The following is an 18,972-nucleotide window of genomic DNA, read 5'->3' as shown; positions in this document are numbered from 1 at the left end:
GAACAACTTACGGTGACATAAAGCGCTTCACGTGGATGCTTGCCGTGGAGTTTATACAGAACCTCTTGGTAAATTCCCATTCGAGCCGAAATGAATAGAGCTAGAGTTAGCAATGAAATGCCACACACCCACCAAAAGAACACCGAATAGCCGCTTGTATCCTCCTTTCCTAAATCTGGATTGGCCGTGCTTTCCTGAATGTTTGGAGTTAGAGTAAAAAAGAATAACCCCATTCGAAATGGTTTTAATTTTCGGAAATGGCATTATAAATTGAATATACTCACGACACTGCTCCCAGAGACGATCGTGCAAATAACAATTCCCAATGTTATCATCAAAACCGATAGATATTTGGAGAAATCATAACGTTTCCGCAGTATTACGATTCCCATTACCATATTTGCAATTAACGAGCCCTGGAATTGAACCGAAAATATGGATAAGAAAGAGGATGATTAGTTGTGTTATTTTTCAAAGAAAAAATGAAAAATAAATGTTGACTTACCGCTCGAAATATCATGTGTAATGGCATTGGAATATTGAAATCGAAAGCGTAGTTGTTACATACACTGGTAATAAAGAACATCACGACTAGAATAATATAATTTTTGTACCCGATTCTAAGTGGCTCGGTCCCGAATTTCGAAGTGAAAATGAACCCTTCCAATGCGATAAATGCAAATTGTGCGAACGTTACTAGATTTCCGGATCCAGGGTCCATTCTGAAACGATGAAAAAACATTGTTAATAAATAGTCAAATACAATATTTTGTTTTACTCACTTCACCATATACTCGAGGACAACGACATTGGAGCAACATCCAAGGAATGTGCCCAGGATAGCAAGTGCCACTTTCATTGCCATGCTGATTTATCTAACTATCAAATTATATCCCTTTGTAAATTTGGTTGATTCAATTTACCTGAGGACTAAAAATTAAATTTATTAGCATCCAGGAAGTATTATTCGAAAGTGAATCATTTGAATATCTCTAAAAATGTGCTGAGTAATTGGCATTTATATCTTATCAAATATAAGCGGCTAATCATTGTCCATCACATATGTACTTTAATTGTGCCTTTAAATGACAATTTGTAAGCGACAAGGCAAAACTTATGCTGTATAACGACTCATATCGCTGTCTCGCACAACATGCGCCACATTTCATTCGATTTCATTCAAAACATTCATTTGAATGATGTAAACAGAGACATCAAAAGTGATCTAATGGTTAACACAGTGTGAAGCATCAAATCAAAAACGACCGACACACGATGACATTGTCGAAATTGATTCAAAAATATCGACAATTGTGCTATCATTCACAAGAGTAAAGTGACATTGATGTATGGCTTGACATGTTATGTTTAATTCTATTTCGTTCGCTACAAAGGATTATTTGCGGTCAGTAGAGTTAAATCAAGATTTATTACTAATATGATGTAATTATTTATCCGGAATGTAATTAAATTTAATGATTGCGGTGCGTTACACCTTTACATCAATATCATTGCCAAACCACATCGGTTTACAGCACTTCAATTGACAAATAATCAACATCACGTTTAACTTGATTTCATTTTATCACTTCACTTTCGGTGATATCTGCGGCATACGAGTGTGCAATTACCAAAATAAGTAGCAATAAATTTTTTACTCCAATGTATTTATCCGCCTGAACATTTTTTTCATGAAATTAAAAAAAAACTAACTTAGGGGAGAGTGGGAAATGGTGAAACGTGGGGAATTGTGAAACACTTCGTTTTCTCAGCAATTCGGATTGTTCGGCAGATTCAAAAAACTGTCACAGTCTTGTCTTAGTATAAGCTCTTTTTTCCAATATCACTCAATGCGTGTGCTTGTAACGTTAGTTCTCTGCGAGGACTTTTCGAAAATGAGGTCCCAAATATTTGTATTCACCGTTCATGTTTGCATTGATTTTACAGCATTTTTTGAAGAATCAACTCAGATGAATATGTTTTTAATTATCGTATACCATTAATTTTTCGACTCACAAATGGAATTTTGCATGAACATTCATTGATCCCAAACACGATCAAGTTTCAAACCTTAGTGGTGCCCACCCACTTGTGAAACACCCTTTGTGGGGAAATTTGGTCAAGCAATTTTTTCAATTTTTCAAGTCAATTTCGCATATTTTATGCACTTTTATTACATTTCTTGCAAAAATTTGACAAATTATTCAATGCAATTTATGCGCTCGAGTTGTTCACTTGAAATGCACCAAAATGCAATGTGTCCGAAACGCATAAATACGGCATCGCATAAGGCAGTTATAGCATAAATATCGCGCGATAATTTTCTGCTTGCGTTGCCGCAGTGTACGATATTTCAATGGCCATCATCTTGCGACGCTCGCTTGCGTTCGCTTCGTTATATGTGTAAAGCAATCCGAACGTGCGTCGTAAGACGGCTATTGAAATATAGTATACTGTGGCAACGATTAGCAGCTATTTCACAGGCAACAATTGCAAATCCGACTAATAACAATCGCTATTTTTCAAATTCTTCTTTATTGAAATGATTTCTTTTATCATTTTCTAGCTTTCCATAAACATTTTCCATCAAAATTGTTTCAGTTTTCTATCGATTTATGAAGTGTTTTACAATTCCCCACCATTTTTTAAAATCGAAAAATCAAGAGTTTTCTGCCGACAGGGCAAATTTTTTAAGCCGATTCGAATTTCAACAAGCGACAAGTGCCAAAAGTTAGGTTTATACACGAACTATATCGTACGAGTTGGGAATTTGGAAAAATGTTCATTTTTTAGCATGTCATTAAATTAGGTAAAAGTGCGTTTCACCATTCTCCACTTTCCCCTACATATTTTTTAAAAACACTTCTATTTTATTAGCTCGGGAGATGTGTTCTTTCAAATTTGCAAGTTTTAGTCATAAATCCAAGTGTGAACAAGAATGATTAAAAATAAGTGACGACAATTTACAATTGAAAAAAGAACATTATTTCTTTGAAAAAAGCGCCTTAACAAAATTGAGATTTATGTGATTTCAAAACAAATTCTTCCCAAATCGAGAACAAACATGTTCAAATTCGGTTTTCATATTTGTTTATAGATGAATTTGATAGGTTATTGTTATGTAACTATATATAGAATTTCAGAAAGAAAAAAATAAACATCTTCCCACGAAAACGACAAAAAATGTCTTATATTTTTCATAACACTTTCTTGAACCGATAAACCCTTAAAAACCGTTTCAATCAATCACAAATACGCATCAGCACTTTTGGGCATCTATTTTAAATTTCGTTTAACAGAAATAATGAAAATTTACTCACAAAACGTCTTGAATGAAACGTATTTAGTTATTTTAACTTTCCATATCATTTTATCATCTTATCAAGAAAAGTGGCAAATCACGATGAAAAATAAACACTTTAATGACTTTGCGCCCGATCGTAAGTAGCCAATCAGAGACTGACATGAACGATGTTGTTGATATGACTATCATACGTATTGTTGCCAAGAGATAAAATACATTATAGACGTGGGCAGTTGGGCACTTCAATGTTGTTTTAATTTGTATGTTCTTTGTTTGTTTCAGCAAGCACCGAAAATATTAATATAATGAGTTTTATCACGGAATTAGAACTTTAAATCGATTTTCCATCATTTTAATGAAAACAAACAACAATTTATTCTAAAATTCTATCGAAAGTGTTTTTGAGACAAAATCTTCGCAATAGAACCGGAGTGTGAATCGTAATTTGCTTGAAAATCAAGTTGGAAATATCACGTTCATTGCCATTCGTCTCTATTTACTCACACATACACTCACACACACAAGTGACAAAATATTAACATCGATTCGCATTTGCGACACTCTATTTACACTGTGTATTTATAAATTAAATGAGAAATCTTACCGCTCAATTCACCAATTTTATTCGTTGGATCGTCAAATCATATTCATTTTCAGAATCAACAGAAGAAAATATCACAAAAAACTGTCGTGTGAAGATTGAAGAGAATGAGAACTTAATGTTCAATCGGTAGACACAAACATGCTACTAATTGACTTTGGTTCCCAATAAAGTTGATAATGCTGTTGCCTCCAAGCCGCTGCCTTCACTTTTGATTTACATTTTTTACTCAGTATGAATCAAATGACAAGTACTGTCAAAATCAGCTGGTCCACTCGTTCGTGCGCATGACTCTAGTACTGCACCTTTTTACAGGCTTGTCAAATCTATAGGAAACCAATTGTTTGTTTTGTTGGCGTGAGAATGAACACTTTTTATTTAATTGAGAATTTCTTTGAAATAAATTCGTCAAATGCTATAAAAGTTAATATGAACTTTTATTGAATTTTTAAATTATGTTATGCAAAGAAATTTTTATCGTTCAATGTTCATATCTATTAAATCCAAATATCGTTTGACAAGTTTTTATTGTATGAAGAAAAACTTTGTTGTAATCTGATATTTTGGTTGAATATTATTATACCCACGAAACAAAATTGAATAACAAGGTAGAATTCTTGAAAAAATATATTTTTTGCTTAAGCAGATGAATTGTTGCTATTTTCTGTAACGACGCATTCGATTTGAATGAGTCATTCTTGTTAGCATAGTTTCAGGCGAAATTAATCTTTAATCTCATTGATAAATACATTCCGTTGAAGCGAAAAACATTTTTGTTTGTCTTAATTTGAACATTTCTTTTATCAAACGGAATCCAGATTCCTCCCAAAAATGATATGTCTTAGTTTTTCTTTCTTGAATTAACGAATAATTGTCGTTCTTTTTAACATTATTCATGATTTCATTTTTCCAAGAAACGGCGCATTTGATCCAGAAATTAAAAAAACAAAAAGCAAAAAGCAAAAAAACTTGTGTAAGCGCAAACAACAGAAAATGAGCGTCATTTGGTGTGGTTAAAATGAGAAGAAGAGAATTGATTGGCATTCGATTGGTTTGCGAATGTGATGGGGCCAGTCAGTATGATGTCAGCTTTGGAGGTAGATTTGGCGCGGATAAAATTTCCATGAAAACCGGATTTATTGTGTTTGTATGTGTGCATTTTGTTTGTTTACGAAGAAAAAAAATTACAATGTTCTGAAAACGGGAGTTATATCGAAGCATGCTATCGATTTAAGTGAAGCATAGAAAAGTTGTGTACCGAATCTATCGAAATCGGTCGTTGGTGGCACGACTTCATTGTGTGTGTGTGTGTGTTGGGTATTATTTATGTTTGGCTGGATGAGATTCAAAGCCATCGCAATATTTTTGCCATTCACATTAATATTGGTTTCTTTTTAATGCTGTCATGATTTTTCTATTATGTCAAATGACTGGACATTTGTTGTCGTTCATTTGAAACGATTGATATAAAAACCAGATCGAATCAAACGGCAGCCAGTCGGCACATGAAATGGAAGGAAGAAGAGATTGGGAAGAGAAAAGTCAATGCGAAAAGCGCATTTTGAAATTGGCCGAAAACATACTGTTCACTGGATTTCTATGAGTCGGGTTTCATTCTGTCCATTCTTCTTGCGCTTCGTCCACATGTGTGCACATCAAGTCGATTTTGCCATTTCATTCCGCAATTTCATAACTAATTTTCTTTTGGACAAAATGCTGCAAACGGATATGTTAACCATTCAATTGCGACGTCAAACATTGGTTGCCGGGCACCAGCCACAAAACCATCTCAACAGCCACAAAACCATCTCAACAGCAAGCAAAAAAGAAATATGAAAAGTCTCGCATTGAAATGTCGATTTATTTATATGTTTCGGTTTATTTAGTTTATTTTTCTTTATCCTGACTATTTTGTTTGGGACTTGGCGTCGCTTCACTTTTTTATGTATTTGGCCGGTTTGTCGTTTGGGGAATTGAAGCATAAGCGATTATTACGGTTATTCGTTTATCTAATTTTTCTATCTCCATTTTACTTTTCCACACGACCATGTCGTGTAAGAAATGTATTGAGATCGCCCCAGATTTTTTGACCCACTAAAAATCAGTTTTTTTTAGATTTTCGAACGCCGAAAATCATAAAATCGAGTGTTATTTTAGGGTCGTAGGGTATGTGTGTGGTACACTGTACGCTGTAAGCTGTACGCAAAAAATGTGAATAGCGTTCACCCCAGATTTTTTGATCTATTAAAAAGCAGTTTTTTCCGATTTTTAAACGCCGAAAATCGCGAATTCTAGCGTTGTTCATGGTATGTAGGGTAGGCGCGTGGTACACTATACGCTGTACGCAAAAACACGGTAAGAATTCTGCTATGTCACAATGTATGAAAAACAGAGTATTGAAATCGCTCTGATATTAAGGTCTGATTAAAATATGATGCTTTCCTAATTTCAATGCATGGAGAATTGGATTTAATTGGAAATTATATGTTTGAAAAAGGAGTGTAGAAAAGTCAACAATATGCGCTATAAATGGAAAATATTCAGCAATGCATGCTCTAACGGCATCTATACGGTTTAGTTTGGAAGTATAAAAAAATGCAGAAATGTCTGTAAGAAATGACATTTCAAACGTTATTTATGATTCAAGTCAGTGAACTTCCGATAGGGACAAAAGCAACTCTGAAAGGTTTTGGAATTGCTGAATATATTACCATTGCGCTTCATAGCGTTGAGAAAAGTTAACCTTACGAATGTAAGGCATCTTGTTTGTTGTTGTTGTTCTGTTGCGTGTATGTGGCGACGACTTGAAAAACATACGGCCCTTGATTCGGGATGGTTATTTCAACGACTTTTGTGCTTTATTTTCCATTTTTCCCTCTTTCTTTTTTTACTTTGGATTACCTTCTTGTGAAAAATCACAGCCACGTCCATGCGTAGGGTTTTTCTATCTTTTTTTTTCTTTTGCCAATGTGACATTCAAGCGAGGTCCATTCTCCGAGGACGATTTTAATGGAATGATGTGCGTTTGTGAGTTCAACACGTGTATTTACGATCTATATTGTGGATTTTGCCACATGACTCGAAGTAATGATAAGAAAATTGGAAAGACAGTATGCTCAACGACGATGGAAAAAGAACCCCAAGAGACGACAGATTCACCGACACGGAAAGAAAAATGAAATGAAATGACCACTAATGGCCAACAACGGTAATAATAATCAAAATGCCTTTCACTCGGTCTCTACTCCTCGCTTTCTTTTCATCCGTTTGGTTATAAAATCATCCCAAATCACATAAACACCAAAATCAAGCTCTCAACTCCCTTACATTTTCCGTTCCAATTTTCGCTAGTTTTTATCAATTTTGAGTGCTTTACAAGCAAGTAACGTTATCAATGATGGTACAAAATGGCTCCTGTTAGATGAAAATTGCGATTTGTTTGGTTGGAACTGAAAATTCAAGTGAATGATTTTTCCCATTGCCAAAATATATAATTTTAAAAAGGCCAGTCAGTACTTGAATGTGTCCAGGCACCATGGGAGGCACCAACGCTATTAAACTATGCTCGCTACAACAAGGAGAAGAAAAAAAACCAGACCGGAAGTGAGAAATTTTCAAAACTGTTGCAAACGTGACCAATTTTCTATTTCCGCAACAAATCGAAGATGATTTATTCTCGGTGATTTAGGATAGAGAATGCGACGTGTTGGCTGAAATCAATTTTCTTTAGCTTTTTTTCCCTCTTCCCCAAATTGACCGGTCGATGAATGAAAAAATGGACCACAAATCACTAAAATTGAAACGTGATTTTTCCCATCCAAACCCATTTTTCCCAACTCGATACAATTCGTAGAGAGAGAGAGAGAGACATTCCTTAAAGCAGACACATTTGCTCAATTTAATTTCGACTGAAACTCAAAAATAAATATCCATTGGTGGATGACACATGCTGATTGCTGCCGATGGCAACAACTTTGAAATTACAGAATGTCTTTGTTTATACAAGTGCCGCTGCTCTCGACAACACGTCTTATTCACACCATATTTCAAGCGACGAATTTATCAATTTCCAACTCAGCAGATCTGCTTTGTTCCACCGAAGATTCATTCATATTTTTTCCTAGGGAGTTTAACCTTCAAACCGTAAAATGTATTTTCTAACGTTGTTCGTAAAATCGGTGCCTGAGTGCCCATAATGCATTTTATATATGAAATGTCAGTTTTTTCTTAAATTTTTATTTTTAAATGTAAATATTTCAGTATTTATTGATCGGAAAAGTATGAAAATTACTTTGAAATGTGATGAAAGTCATAAAAATCGAATTATGAAAGACAACAGCAAGTTTTTTTTGGAATTTTTTCAATAAAGTGGAGATTGCAATGTTGATCTCTTCACAAAAATTAAGGCAAAAACATATACATACAAATTCCACTATGGCCGATTTTGACGTCGAAAATTGAGATTTTGAACGGCAGGTTGGATCAAAAAGTTATGTATACCACTAGAAAGGTCTTGAAAATATTTGGCCGTTGGAATTTTTTTGGCCAAAATTGATAAAATGGCCATATTTTGATAAAATGATGATCGATTTTGATGTCTTATAACTCAAATTACATGTACTTTTCAAGATCTTTCCAATGATGTATATTTCATAGTTTCCGCATTAATTTTTATACGCAATTTGTCGAAAAATGTATATGGGCACTCATGCACCCATTTTACGTATAACGTATCACACATGTTTACGCGCATATGTGGTAAGCTAGTGCGCGTATGTGGATATGTTAACGCAATTTTTGTTGCCAAATATTCAATGAATTGAACCATATTTGTTTTATTAATTTATGATAAGAAATGATAAAGATATAAGCATTCAAAGTTGGTTTTGGGCACACAGTGCCCAATTTACGGTTTGAAGGTTAATTGAATACTCAGATTCAGATTAAGTGCAGTTCTTGTAATTGCTGAAGAAATAAGTTTTGATTAGGTTTTGTATTTTCGAATGAACGGAAATCAATTTTGAATGGAATTTAGTTGAAAATTTGTGTAAATTTATTTTGCTTCAGCAAAATTTTCAGAACGAAATGTTCCGGTCAAAAAACAAACTGCAGTTAGTCTCGATAATTTTTATAGCGCTTGTAAGTATTATTCAAAGATTTTGTGTCAAATTCAAAGTAATTTTGCATTAGTTCAATATTTATTTCAAGTTTCCCAAATGCTTTTGTTTTTGAATTCATGAAAAAAAATTACTGCGCTTGGTTTTCGATAAGAATATAATTTTGATTTTAAACTCAACATATATTTTATGTCTTTCATTTAAAGGTCAACTCGAAACCCGCTGAAATCTACGTACGATTAATCGAAGCGGACAAACAAGACTCTCACGAAAGCCTTAGTACGACAGGATCATTGAGTCTTTGATGAAGTTTCTGAAGCTGTGTAAATTGCTTGGTTTAGAAAACGGATTTAACAAAAGCCATTGAGTTGACATCAATTTTCCAACGGGTTATAAAAACAAAGAATGTTGTTCTGAAGCGTCTCCTGAGAATCTGGGTCAATTTGCACCATTCAAAAGCGGTTAAATTAGTTCAAGCTGTTCAAAGGGATGAATTAAAAGCGGCGAGGGGACAAATTGCGTGCTTGAAAGAGTTTGCTGCTTGTGTTAATTTAGAAATAATTGCACGGAGATTATCATCGCCAAAGGTTCGTGCTGAAGTTGAATTAAATGGTGGAAATGACTGTAATTTAATGGTTTTCTTAAGAAAAAAAAAGGGAACAAATATTCGAAGAACTGTATTTTTTCTCTTCCAGTTTGAGATGTTTGTGAATGTGATTGTTGATCTTATTCCATATGCCAAGATGTTTACTAAGGAATTGAATGTTTGTATGGCAAGGCCAGTTAAAGGATAGGAACGTTTTGAAAATTAACATGCACTCAAATTTCCGGTGAGTATCAGGGATGTGACCATAAAGGAAGATAAATATAAGCAGTTGAACGACATCAACGAAAAAAGGCCTAGAGATACAAATGAAAATAGATAACTTTCAAACCTAGCCTTTTGTCGAATGAAAAAGTGTGTTACACCATCGAGTAACAAAAAGTATTTGTTTATTTTGCCGGTTGCAGAGGTGTAAAATGGGTTAATGTCGATTTAATGTGACGCAAATTTGGCGATTGCGTCATTTTGCACTTGGTGTATCAGCCATACATGACGTTTATGGTAGAGAAAAATCCATCGCTTTGCTGATAATACGAAGGAAAAACGCATTTTTATAGACAATTTATGGCGTTGGATCAAACAATGGGAAACCCAATGTGCGCTGTTGCTGTGTTTCTGTCGTTTACGGCGCTTTTTTCGAGAGCTTCAGGATGCGGAAGGATTTTTATTGTTATTTCAAATGCATAAAGCACCATACAAATGCTTACCTATAAAAATTTCGGCATACACAATATATATGTATGTACATATATAAAAAAGCGCAACAGACAGAGACCAATAAAATATGTGGATCCGGAGATGCGAGTGAAATATAGTCGCTGACATATAAATAATCCCTAGCAACGGAAATATTGGAATGAAATGAAATAAGCGGCTTATCGAAGGTACTACAGAACGGGAAGACAAAACTTAGTCATCGTTTTTGGTGGCCACATGTGGTTAGTTATTTGATTGAAAGGAGCAATAAAAGCCATGACGGCAACAAAGCATTGTTACAAATTTCATCTTGTCTTCTCGAAATAGCAATCAAAATCGAAATCTACTGCCCCACCACACAATCGAACGATGTCTTCACTCTTTCCGCCCCAGTTCTCCAATTCAGTTCAAATTACTGAGATCCGTTCGACGTAAAGCATATTATAATTGTAAACACTTGTCAAAAATTTATTCGGATTCCGTTGTTGGAATATTTAGCACATGTTTATGTTATGTTTGAACGTGATTTTTCAGTTTTATTGCTGGCAGACAGTAGCTTTAGCGTATGTGCCTTGGAGCAAAAATAGAGAGAGAGAGCACCACAATGAATCGCTCGGGTTTGATGGGCTTTGACGAAGTCAAATCGAATGAATAAAATGTGTTCCATGCCGCCGTCGCTGAACGTTTGTTGACAATGAAAATTGGAAAATCTAAAATGACGGTCATTGTCGTTGGATCTCGTTAGCATACGAAATAGTTTCAGCTCTAGTTTCCATTCTAACGTGTGCTTTGGTTGCTATTTCCTACGGCACGTTCGTTTCAACTTGTGCGACTATCTAAATCTATCTATGACAAAACCAAAGGTATTCTGGGTGAATGGTTCGATTTTGGTGCGTGAGCAAAATTCTGGGCACATTTCAACGTTGCACGAGGTTCGACTGTCTGATTTCACAACAGAGCCATTTTCGACAATTTGCATGCAACACTTTTACACGGTAAACCCGAAAGCACGACACGAAACAAATAAATTTAAATAGATCCACTTTCAAAACGCTATGTGTGTGTGTGTGACAGCTGCTCTGCCAATGCCAAATACATAAAATGCCATCACTTTGACGATTTTAATAACATTCTTCGCCTCCACACCAAATCTCGATTGCACACTCCTCACATATTTTTAGGGGGAAAGAGTTCCCACTAAAACCGAAGCGAAATAGTTGTTTGGTTAAAGCAACACGACCGCATTCAATTGATCTTTCTTTGCAATCGCACCTATTTGAATGGGATTCTAGTTTTCGAAGGCATGAATTTGAGGTTTCGAAGCAAATAAAAATTTTGAAAGCATGAGCTTTGAAAGTATTACCGGAAGAGACTTTGAAAATCCGTGTCCAAATTTGATACAAAGAAGTCGTTTCATTGAAAAATTAAATACGAATTCTCAAAAATATCTTCAAAACAAAAAAATGTATTGAAAACAAATAGGGTTTGTATGAGCAACACTTAGTGAAATCGATTGGGTCCCGTTGCGTTTGACTCGACAAAGGAGCGACCTCCGTCGACAGGATGTGGACAACAAACAACACACATCCGAATAGCAAAATATATGTGCTTCTTGTGGGATATTGATGAGTGTCTTATCCACCGAAATCAATATCGATTTACCAAAAGGTTATGCGGCGAACACAACAGCAACAACAACAGCAACAACAGCAGCATTGAAAAAACGAATATTTATTTTCATGGGAAGTCAAGAACAAGATTACATTCGATGGTAATGTCTAGAGTTTAGCGTAATGAAAATTACGAGCACATATCTGAGCAATGCGATAAATTAATTTACGAATGAACGAAATGGTATCACGTGCATGCAACCAACAGAATCGCTTTTAATCGGGCAAAATAGATTTTCGTTCACTTCGATTTTTACGCACCAATTTCCATCTTCTACGCCCCGCACAACACCAAACAAAACACATTCGCATGCATAATTGAACGAGTTGCTGTGAGTTTTTTTGCGCCCATCGCCAATTGATGGTGGTGCTTTCGTTGTCACACACATACATACATGTACATTCATACGGATACCAAATAACGAAGAATACAATCGCATTAAATAAAATAAAATAAATATTTATGATGCTCCAAAGAAATTGCGTTGTTTTCGTCGTAGTACACGTAGCCGAGTGCTTGACTCTGTCACACGAGTGATTATTTTACGCATGGTATTTTTATGAGCCAATGAACATACCATTTCATCGACTTCAGCAACGCTCAAACCGGCGACGATGGATAAATTATTACCGGCCAATTTCAACTAACTGTATTCTAGTAGATGAACCGGAGGAAATGAATGTCAACCAACAAATAAGAATATTTATCTTATTTTTCGATTTTTTTTATTCTTTGTTCTATTCATTTCTTAAACTTTAAACGACACTTTCTTATACACAAGGCGCGTATGGCACTAACAAAACAAAATGAATCACAATTCTGCGCTTAATGACGAAAATTCAGTTTTTTAAACACACATTTGTTTGATGTGTTTTGTTTGCTTCAGTATGTGACGCTAGTGTACAGCCGTATTTTGATACATCATAGTGGATAACGAAACGGTGCTTGCCACACAACGGTCGCTAATAACAAGCTACGAATTTTATTTCATCAATAAATATGAGCAAAATATCTTGAGTGAATGACATGCATGTATGAACGCTGAACGGCATACAAAATATTTACAAACTGCAGTGATATAGGATTAAAACCAATTGCACAACTTGCTCATCGCTTCAGTACAAATACAAGCTCTCTTCGAAGCAACACGCGTTTTGTTTTCTATCCTTGAATTTCAATAGCATTTAATTTTGTTTTCGAATTTTTATCAAATGAACTCACCGAATATATAGCCAATATGGAATCGTTCACTGCGTTTGTACTTTATTTTATTATAGCTTCGGTGGACGCGTTTGGAGGTACGAATATTTCACCCATTTTGCACAAAGAAAACGGGCAAGAGAAATTATTTTCTTAGTAAACAAAGAAGCGTGAGTTAGTTATTTTGTTCGGTAATTAGCTAGATAAATAATAGATATAAAACTAAAGTTATCTATTTTTTTATATTTTTCAAATAAGTAACTAATTATTCAGAGCCACTGACACAACTTATTCTTTAAAAGTTCATTGCTTATTTGACAGGCTATGCAGATGTTGTTCAAATATTAATTGATAATAATGCTGACACTAAAATCAAGAACAACAAAGGAGCTACAGCACGTAGTTTTGCCGAATCCCAAACTAATTATAGTAAAGAATTTATGAAGGGTTTGGAGCGAAAATGTAATACAGAAAATTTGAGCGGAAAAATGTCTAATAAAACGGGATAGCTATACAGTTCACTATAGTTTACTATACAGTTTACTAAATAGCTATCCCATTTCCGCTCATTCATCATCGACATTTTTCCGCTCAACTTTTCTGTATTACATTTTCGCTCCAAACCATTCATATGGCATTCTTTCATAACATTCACTTTTACCACCATCATTTTCAGATAACACATCAATCGTAGACATGTTGAAAACGAAAGAGAATTAAATGGATAGTACTCAGAACAAAAGAAATAAAAATAGGTTCCAATCTATTGTCCGTCAATTGTTAACGCTATTTATTAAGATTCAAAAGAAATTAAAAAAAATGTAAAATAAAGAATAAACACAATTATCTTTGCACGGTGATATCAATATGAATGTTGAAGTTATAAAAAAATGATTTTTATTTGAAATTTAAAGTGAATAATTCCCACTTGAAGCGAAAATTCATTCATGTCACATTAAAAAAAAAAAAACAAATTTCATGTTGGGTTTCAGTACGAACAAAGTGTATATTCCCATTTTTATTATCAGCAACAGAATTGTAAATTGCCTTTGTTTGCCCACAGAGTTGATAAAGAATGTATATTTTTCGGCATATGTATTTAAATTTTTAAATCAATAACAAGAGTCATTCAAAAGTGATCTCAATGTGAATGAACCGATTCATAGAGCCAAACAAATATGGTTGATATATTTCATATTCCTTTATAAATATATATTCAAGTATCGATAATGTTTGTTAATGAATGAAGCTTATCGGTTTAAAAATTATATAGCTGTCTGTTGTAAATTTGCGCGTCATTCTAAAATCGATCAATTTGAAATGCCATTTCCCAATCGATGGAGTCTGTTCGTTTCATTTCGATCAAACTAAATTCAGTTTGTTTCAATGACCATTTTGTCGCCAAAAAAATATCTTCCTTCACATAAATCATAATTTTTTTTGCGAATGCCAGCTTTCCGCGCTCCTCATTTAGTCCCGGTAGATCGAGAATATTTTTGGATTGTTCAAAGTGTTTTCCATAGTACATGCGATTCACTTTAATTTTGGTGAGTTTAGTTGCACGCCGAATAAATGGCAGAATATCGTCAGAAGTTGCTTCTAGTATATAAAGTCGCTTTAAATTTGTGAGAGTGTCTGGCAGATGCTCTAGATCATTTAATGATGTAATGCATAGTTCTTCCAATTTAATTAAAGATGAAATATTGATATAACTATGGCGAGAGTTCGCCACCAATTTCACTAGTCCATCAACAGTGGCCAGATGGTCGATGATTTCTTGTTCAAAACCAAACGGAAGATCAAAATACACGTGCAGCTGCTTGAAAAGACCACGTCGATGAAGTTCATTCAAAAATGGGCAAAGTGAATCCAACTCAACTCTTTTATCATATTTAATTTCCAAGATTTCCAATTCCAATTTACAATTCCACATTGCCACTTGGTTCACCCAGAAACACTTTCCACCGAATGCCAATTTTTTAATATTTGGATTTAGTTCGAAAAACGCTTTCAGCTCATCAATTTTTAGCCCAATGGCCGTTAATAACTGAAAATGTTCAAGTGTTGGATAATTCCGATGGAGCCAATTGTATTTTGTTCCAATCATAGTTGTTCCATCCACACATAACCGTTTCATATTCGAACAGAAAACCAACAAAGATTCAAAGAAATCCCCTTCAATTTTGCATTCCAGCAATTCTACAGCTTCAACTTGGCTTAGAATTTGTTTCATACACTCAATTTTATTTCGAGTCAAATGTTGATCGTACAGCCGAATTTGCTTGAGCGATTCAAGGTGGTTCCATTGGAGAAACCTACAAAATTCTTCGTCCGATTGAATGACTCTAATTTTTTGCACAAACTCGATGAAACATTTAGCATACACATAGTTGATTTCAAAATCAGAATGGAAAGTAGCTCTAGCGGCTACGTAGCTCTGCCGAAAATAATGGCCAACAACTCGTTGGATCCGCTTGCTAATTTGGCCAACAATAGCCAAATCCTCCAATGACAAATAGTCGAATATATCTTCGAAACAATCAACATTTAACCGGTAAATATCGGGATAATAATTTTTGTTTGAAGCACCCATAGCAACTACGACATGATTTTGATTGTTTTCTTTGTTGTTTGACCTCCTTTTCTTAGGGCTCGGGCCATTGTCGTCATTATCTTTTCCTTTATACATTTTTGTTATTTTGCTTATCAACACTGTTTAAAATGAAAAAAAAAAGATTATACAAAAATGTTTGTGCGATTAATACTCTGATTTTCGTCCAGAATTTAAAAATAAATCGCGAACAATTATTCAGCAATAAAAATAAACCATAATAGAGAAGGAAAAAATGAATAAATTTTTACCTTGAACAAGTACTACGAACGGACAATAAGAATGCTATTTTTTGTTTGATCGTTAATCGTTAAGTGTTGATATTAAGTGACAGTCCTACTGAAGTTTCGATCTGCCGAACTGACATTTCTTTTGAACAATTGGAATAAATGTAAACATGTTGATTAAGTAAATATTATTAAGTACTGGAAATATAAACACCTTCAGCAAATTCATTTATTCAAATTTTCAGTTTATTTTCCAATGATTTCAAGTAAAATATATGAGAATCATTAAAATCGCTACAGTTAAATCATTCAGGAACGAGCAGTCGATATCCGAACGAAGATTCTTCATTTCGGCTAGAAAAGTCAAAGCAATCCGATTCTGATTGATAATAAATTAATTTCAATAGAAACAATTAAAAAAGAAATACTTCCAGACATATAAAATAACGTTGTTGGTTTAATTTTGTAATAAGTATTTATTTTGTTCTCTTCAAATACAACTAAGACTGATCGTTCTACCTAGAACAGATAATGAAGTGATCGAGTGTGTTATTTGTTTAGCTCATTTCCAATGGAATTATACTTGATATTTGGTGTTTGACATTTAGCGTCAAGCATAATTCAATGTACTATTTCATTTGACAAAAAATTCTAGTACTTTTCTTCTAAATTCAAATCGTTACTTATTTGTAAATGAAATGCTTTCTTTTTTTTCCTTAATACTTTTTGAGTACTGAAACCAATAATGGTGAATTTGAATTTAATGCTCATGTTTATTATTTAGTTTAAAACAGGTGCACTAACGACAAATAAGTGCATAATATTTCAAAGCGCCAATCAAATTTTTATTATCAAATGTTGTTTGAAAATTACATTAATTTTTCGTATAATATTTTCTGAGTCTTGAACAGAATTAAAGTGATTTTAGATTCTTTGCTCATATTATTTATTTAATTTAAACCAAAGGCAGTATATTTCAAAAAAGAAATAAAACTTAGATCTTGTAATTCATTTTGCAAATGCATATATTACTTCAAAGTTACTTTGATGAAATACATTTCATGTAGTGCGCCAAAGAATAGTTTGTTGTGAAACAACAAAATAGATTGAGTAACTAAAAACTCAAGAACGCAGAGCGGAGCGAAGTAAAGCTCTGCGGTTTTGTTTTTATTTCTTTGGCCATCAACAAAGTGGCCAATAAAAATTGAAGCCCATAGCACAACACTCTATTAATAATCATATTTATAATAATGGGAGGTGAACTCATGTTGCCAATCGTACGAGTCGATACGTTTCATTTCAATCAAGCTGTAATCAGTTTTTTCCATTACCCATTTCGTTGCCAAATAAACGGTTTCAGCAACATAAATTGTGACTTTAGATGCGACAGCCAATTTTTCACGTGCTTTGTTCAGCGCTGATAAATCTAGAATATTCGTAAATTTGTCGAAATGTGCACCGCTCAATAAAAATAACACCTTGATTTTGTTCACTTTCACTGCTCTACTGATGAAAGCCAAAATATCGTCAGAACTAGCTTCACCAAAATGGATCATTTTGAGGTTATTGAGGATTAAGGGTAATGATTTCAGGTCAGAAATTAAACAACTCTTACTAATGCACAATTCCTCGAGATTGATCAAAGCGGACAAGGTGAAGTGTTGTGAATCGGATTTTGCTCGGAGCTTCATCAAACTATTCATTGAAGCCAGTTTATCGATTATTTCTTGTTGCAAACCGGACGGACAATAATAATGCAATCGTTTGTAAAATCCACGTTCATAAAGTTCATTCAGTAGTTGTCGAAATAAATCCAAATTACAACTTTTGTTGTGTTCAATTGCTAACACATCCAATTTGAGTTCTATGTCCGTAATTAATTGTCGGTTGAGCCAAAGAGTTTCATCGCCGATCGCCAATTTTTGAATGCCTGCATTTAGCAGGAAAAAAGTTTTCAGTTCCATCACCTGATCTTTCACGACCGGCAATAATTCAATGCCTTTCAACCTGGGATAGTGTCGGTGCAGCCATTGCAATCTATCATTTCCAATTAAAGCCGAACCATCCATACATAGATATTTTAGATTTGAACACGAAGCAAGAATGGAGTCGAGCAATTGACCTTCATATTCGCAGTCGTCTATCGTCAAACAATCAACCTTATTGAGAATGTTTTTCATGCTTTCAATTCGAGACATTGTCAAATTGACATAACCAATTTCAATTTCTTTGAGCGAATCAAATTGTCCCAAAAAACCAATGAAATCCTGCGGCTTGTTGTATTCTATTCGGTCGAGCATGTCGATATCTTCACTGTCAGCCACTTCCTCTTCATCGGACAAATGATCATCGTCGATGCTCACTTTTTGCATGAAACCCATAAAACAATTTACTTTGACTGTATTGACAAAAATGCTGTCATTCATTTCGATAGATCCTTTAGCAGCTCCATAAGATTGTTGAAAACAATAGCCGGCAATTTTTTGCATTTTTTTACATGTTTGAGCAACAGCCGATAAATCCGTCAGCGACAAATAGTCGAATATTTCTTCAAGACAATCGACATTTAGTTTGAAAATATCTGGAAGTGGTTCTGCATTCCGAACAGCAACAGCAATTTCAACTGCTTCCTGTTTATTGTCTTCGTTGTTTGATTTCCTTCTTTTGGAACTTGGTCCACTCCTATTGATGTCTCCATCCATTCTGTTTGTCAATGAATTTTAAATCAAAAGAAAACTATGAATAATAATTTGATTACGACAAAATGGAATAATTAAAATAATTAATTTACTTAATTACTCAAGTATTTTAGATAATGCTACTTTTTGACTCTACAATGTTTAGAATCGCAACGATTCAATTGCTTTAATTTGCTTAATTCGGCAAGCGAATACTACGAGCAAATTAAAGCAATTGAATCGTTGCGATTCAAACATTGTAG

The 18,972-nt window shown here is 34.2% G+C and overlaps 3 protein-coding genes and 1 long non-coding RNA gene across 13 annotated transcripts in view; 1 reads left to right on the top strand and 3 right to left on the bottom strand.

Moving 5' to 3' along the window:
• Nucleotides 1–11: 11 nt before the first annotated feature.
• Nucleotides 12–4,136, bottom strand: LOC129568253 (UDP-xylose and UDP-N-acetylglucosamine transporter-like; the record flags this gene model as incomplete). 5 transcript variants are annotated; one of them, XM_055445923.1, is given in 5 exon segments in its annotated part: nt 12–194; nt 285–416; nt 506–722; nt 783–930; nt 3,909–4,136. In XM_055445923.1, coding segments are annotated over 4 exon segments (615 nt in total), but the record flags the coding sequence as incomplete, so codon positions are not given.
• An 8,957-nt stretch (nt 4,137–13,093) lies between these two features.
• On the top strand, nt 13,094–14,050 carry LOC129568252 (uncharacterized). The gene is made up of 3 exons (XR_008687929.1): nt 13,094–13,363; nt 13,515–13,622; nt 13,870–14,050. It is a non-coding gene; the product is annotated as an uncharacterized LOC129568252 (long non-coding RNA).
• Nucleotides 14,051–14,103: 53 nt separating this feature from the next.
• On the bottom strand, nt 14,104–16,266 carry LOC129568251 (uncharacterized). Its single transcript, XM_055445920.1, has 2 exons — nt 16,056–16,266; nt 14,104–15,905 (listed from the first exon to the last, which is right to left on the bottom strand). Exon 2 carries the CDS (start codon nt 15,880–15,882, stop codon nt 14,494–14,496), a length of 1,389 nt encoding a protein of 462 aa, XP_055301895.1. The 5' UTR covers nt 15,883–15,905; nt 16,056–16,266; the 3' UTR covers nt 14,104–14,493.
• A 588-nt stretch (nt 16,267–16,854) lies between these two features.
• LOC129568249 (uncharacterized) overlaps nt 16,855–18,972 on the bottom strand; it is a 4,911-nt gene continuing 2,793 nt past the window's right edge. For all 6 annotated transcript variants that reach the window (XM_055445914.1, XM_055445913.1, XM_055445916.1 and 3 more), the window contains one exon: nt 16,855–18,734. In XM_055445914.1, coding sequence (XP_055301889.1) covers nt 17,261–18,734 — 1,474 coding nt within the window. In that variant the 3' untranslated portion in view covers nt 16,855–17,260. The remainder of the gene's footprint in view (nt 18,735–18,972) is intronic.

This window comes from Sitodiplosis mosellana, unplaced genomic scaffold, assembly GCF_009176505.1.
Source record: "Sitodiplosis mosellana isolate CC-2019 unplaced genomic scaffold, AAFC_SMos_1.0 Smas_scaffold_17, whole genome shotgun sequence".
NCBI lineage: Eukaryota > Metazoa > Arthropoda > Insecta > Diptera > Cecidomyiidae > Sitodiplosis > Sitodiplosis mosellana.
This window is presented reverse-complemented; position numbering and strand designations above follow the sequence as displayed.

Coding starts and splice junctions, on each gene's coding strand:
- LOC129568251 (XM_055445920.1), bottom strand. CDS start 15,882: ATGTATAAAGGAAAAGATAATGACGACAATGGCCCGAGCCCTAAGAAA.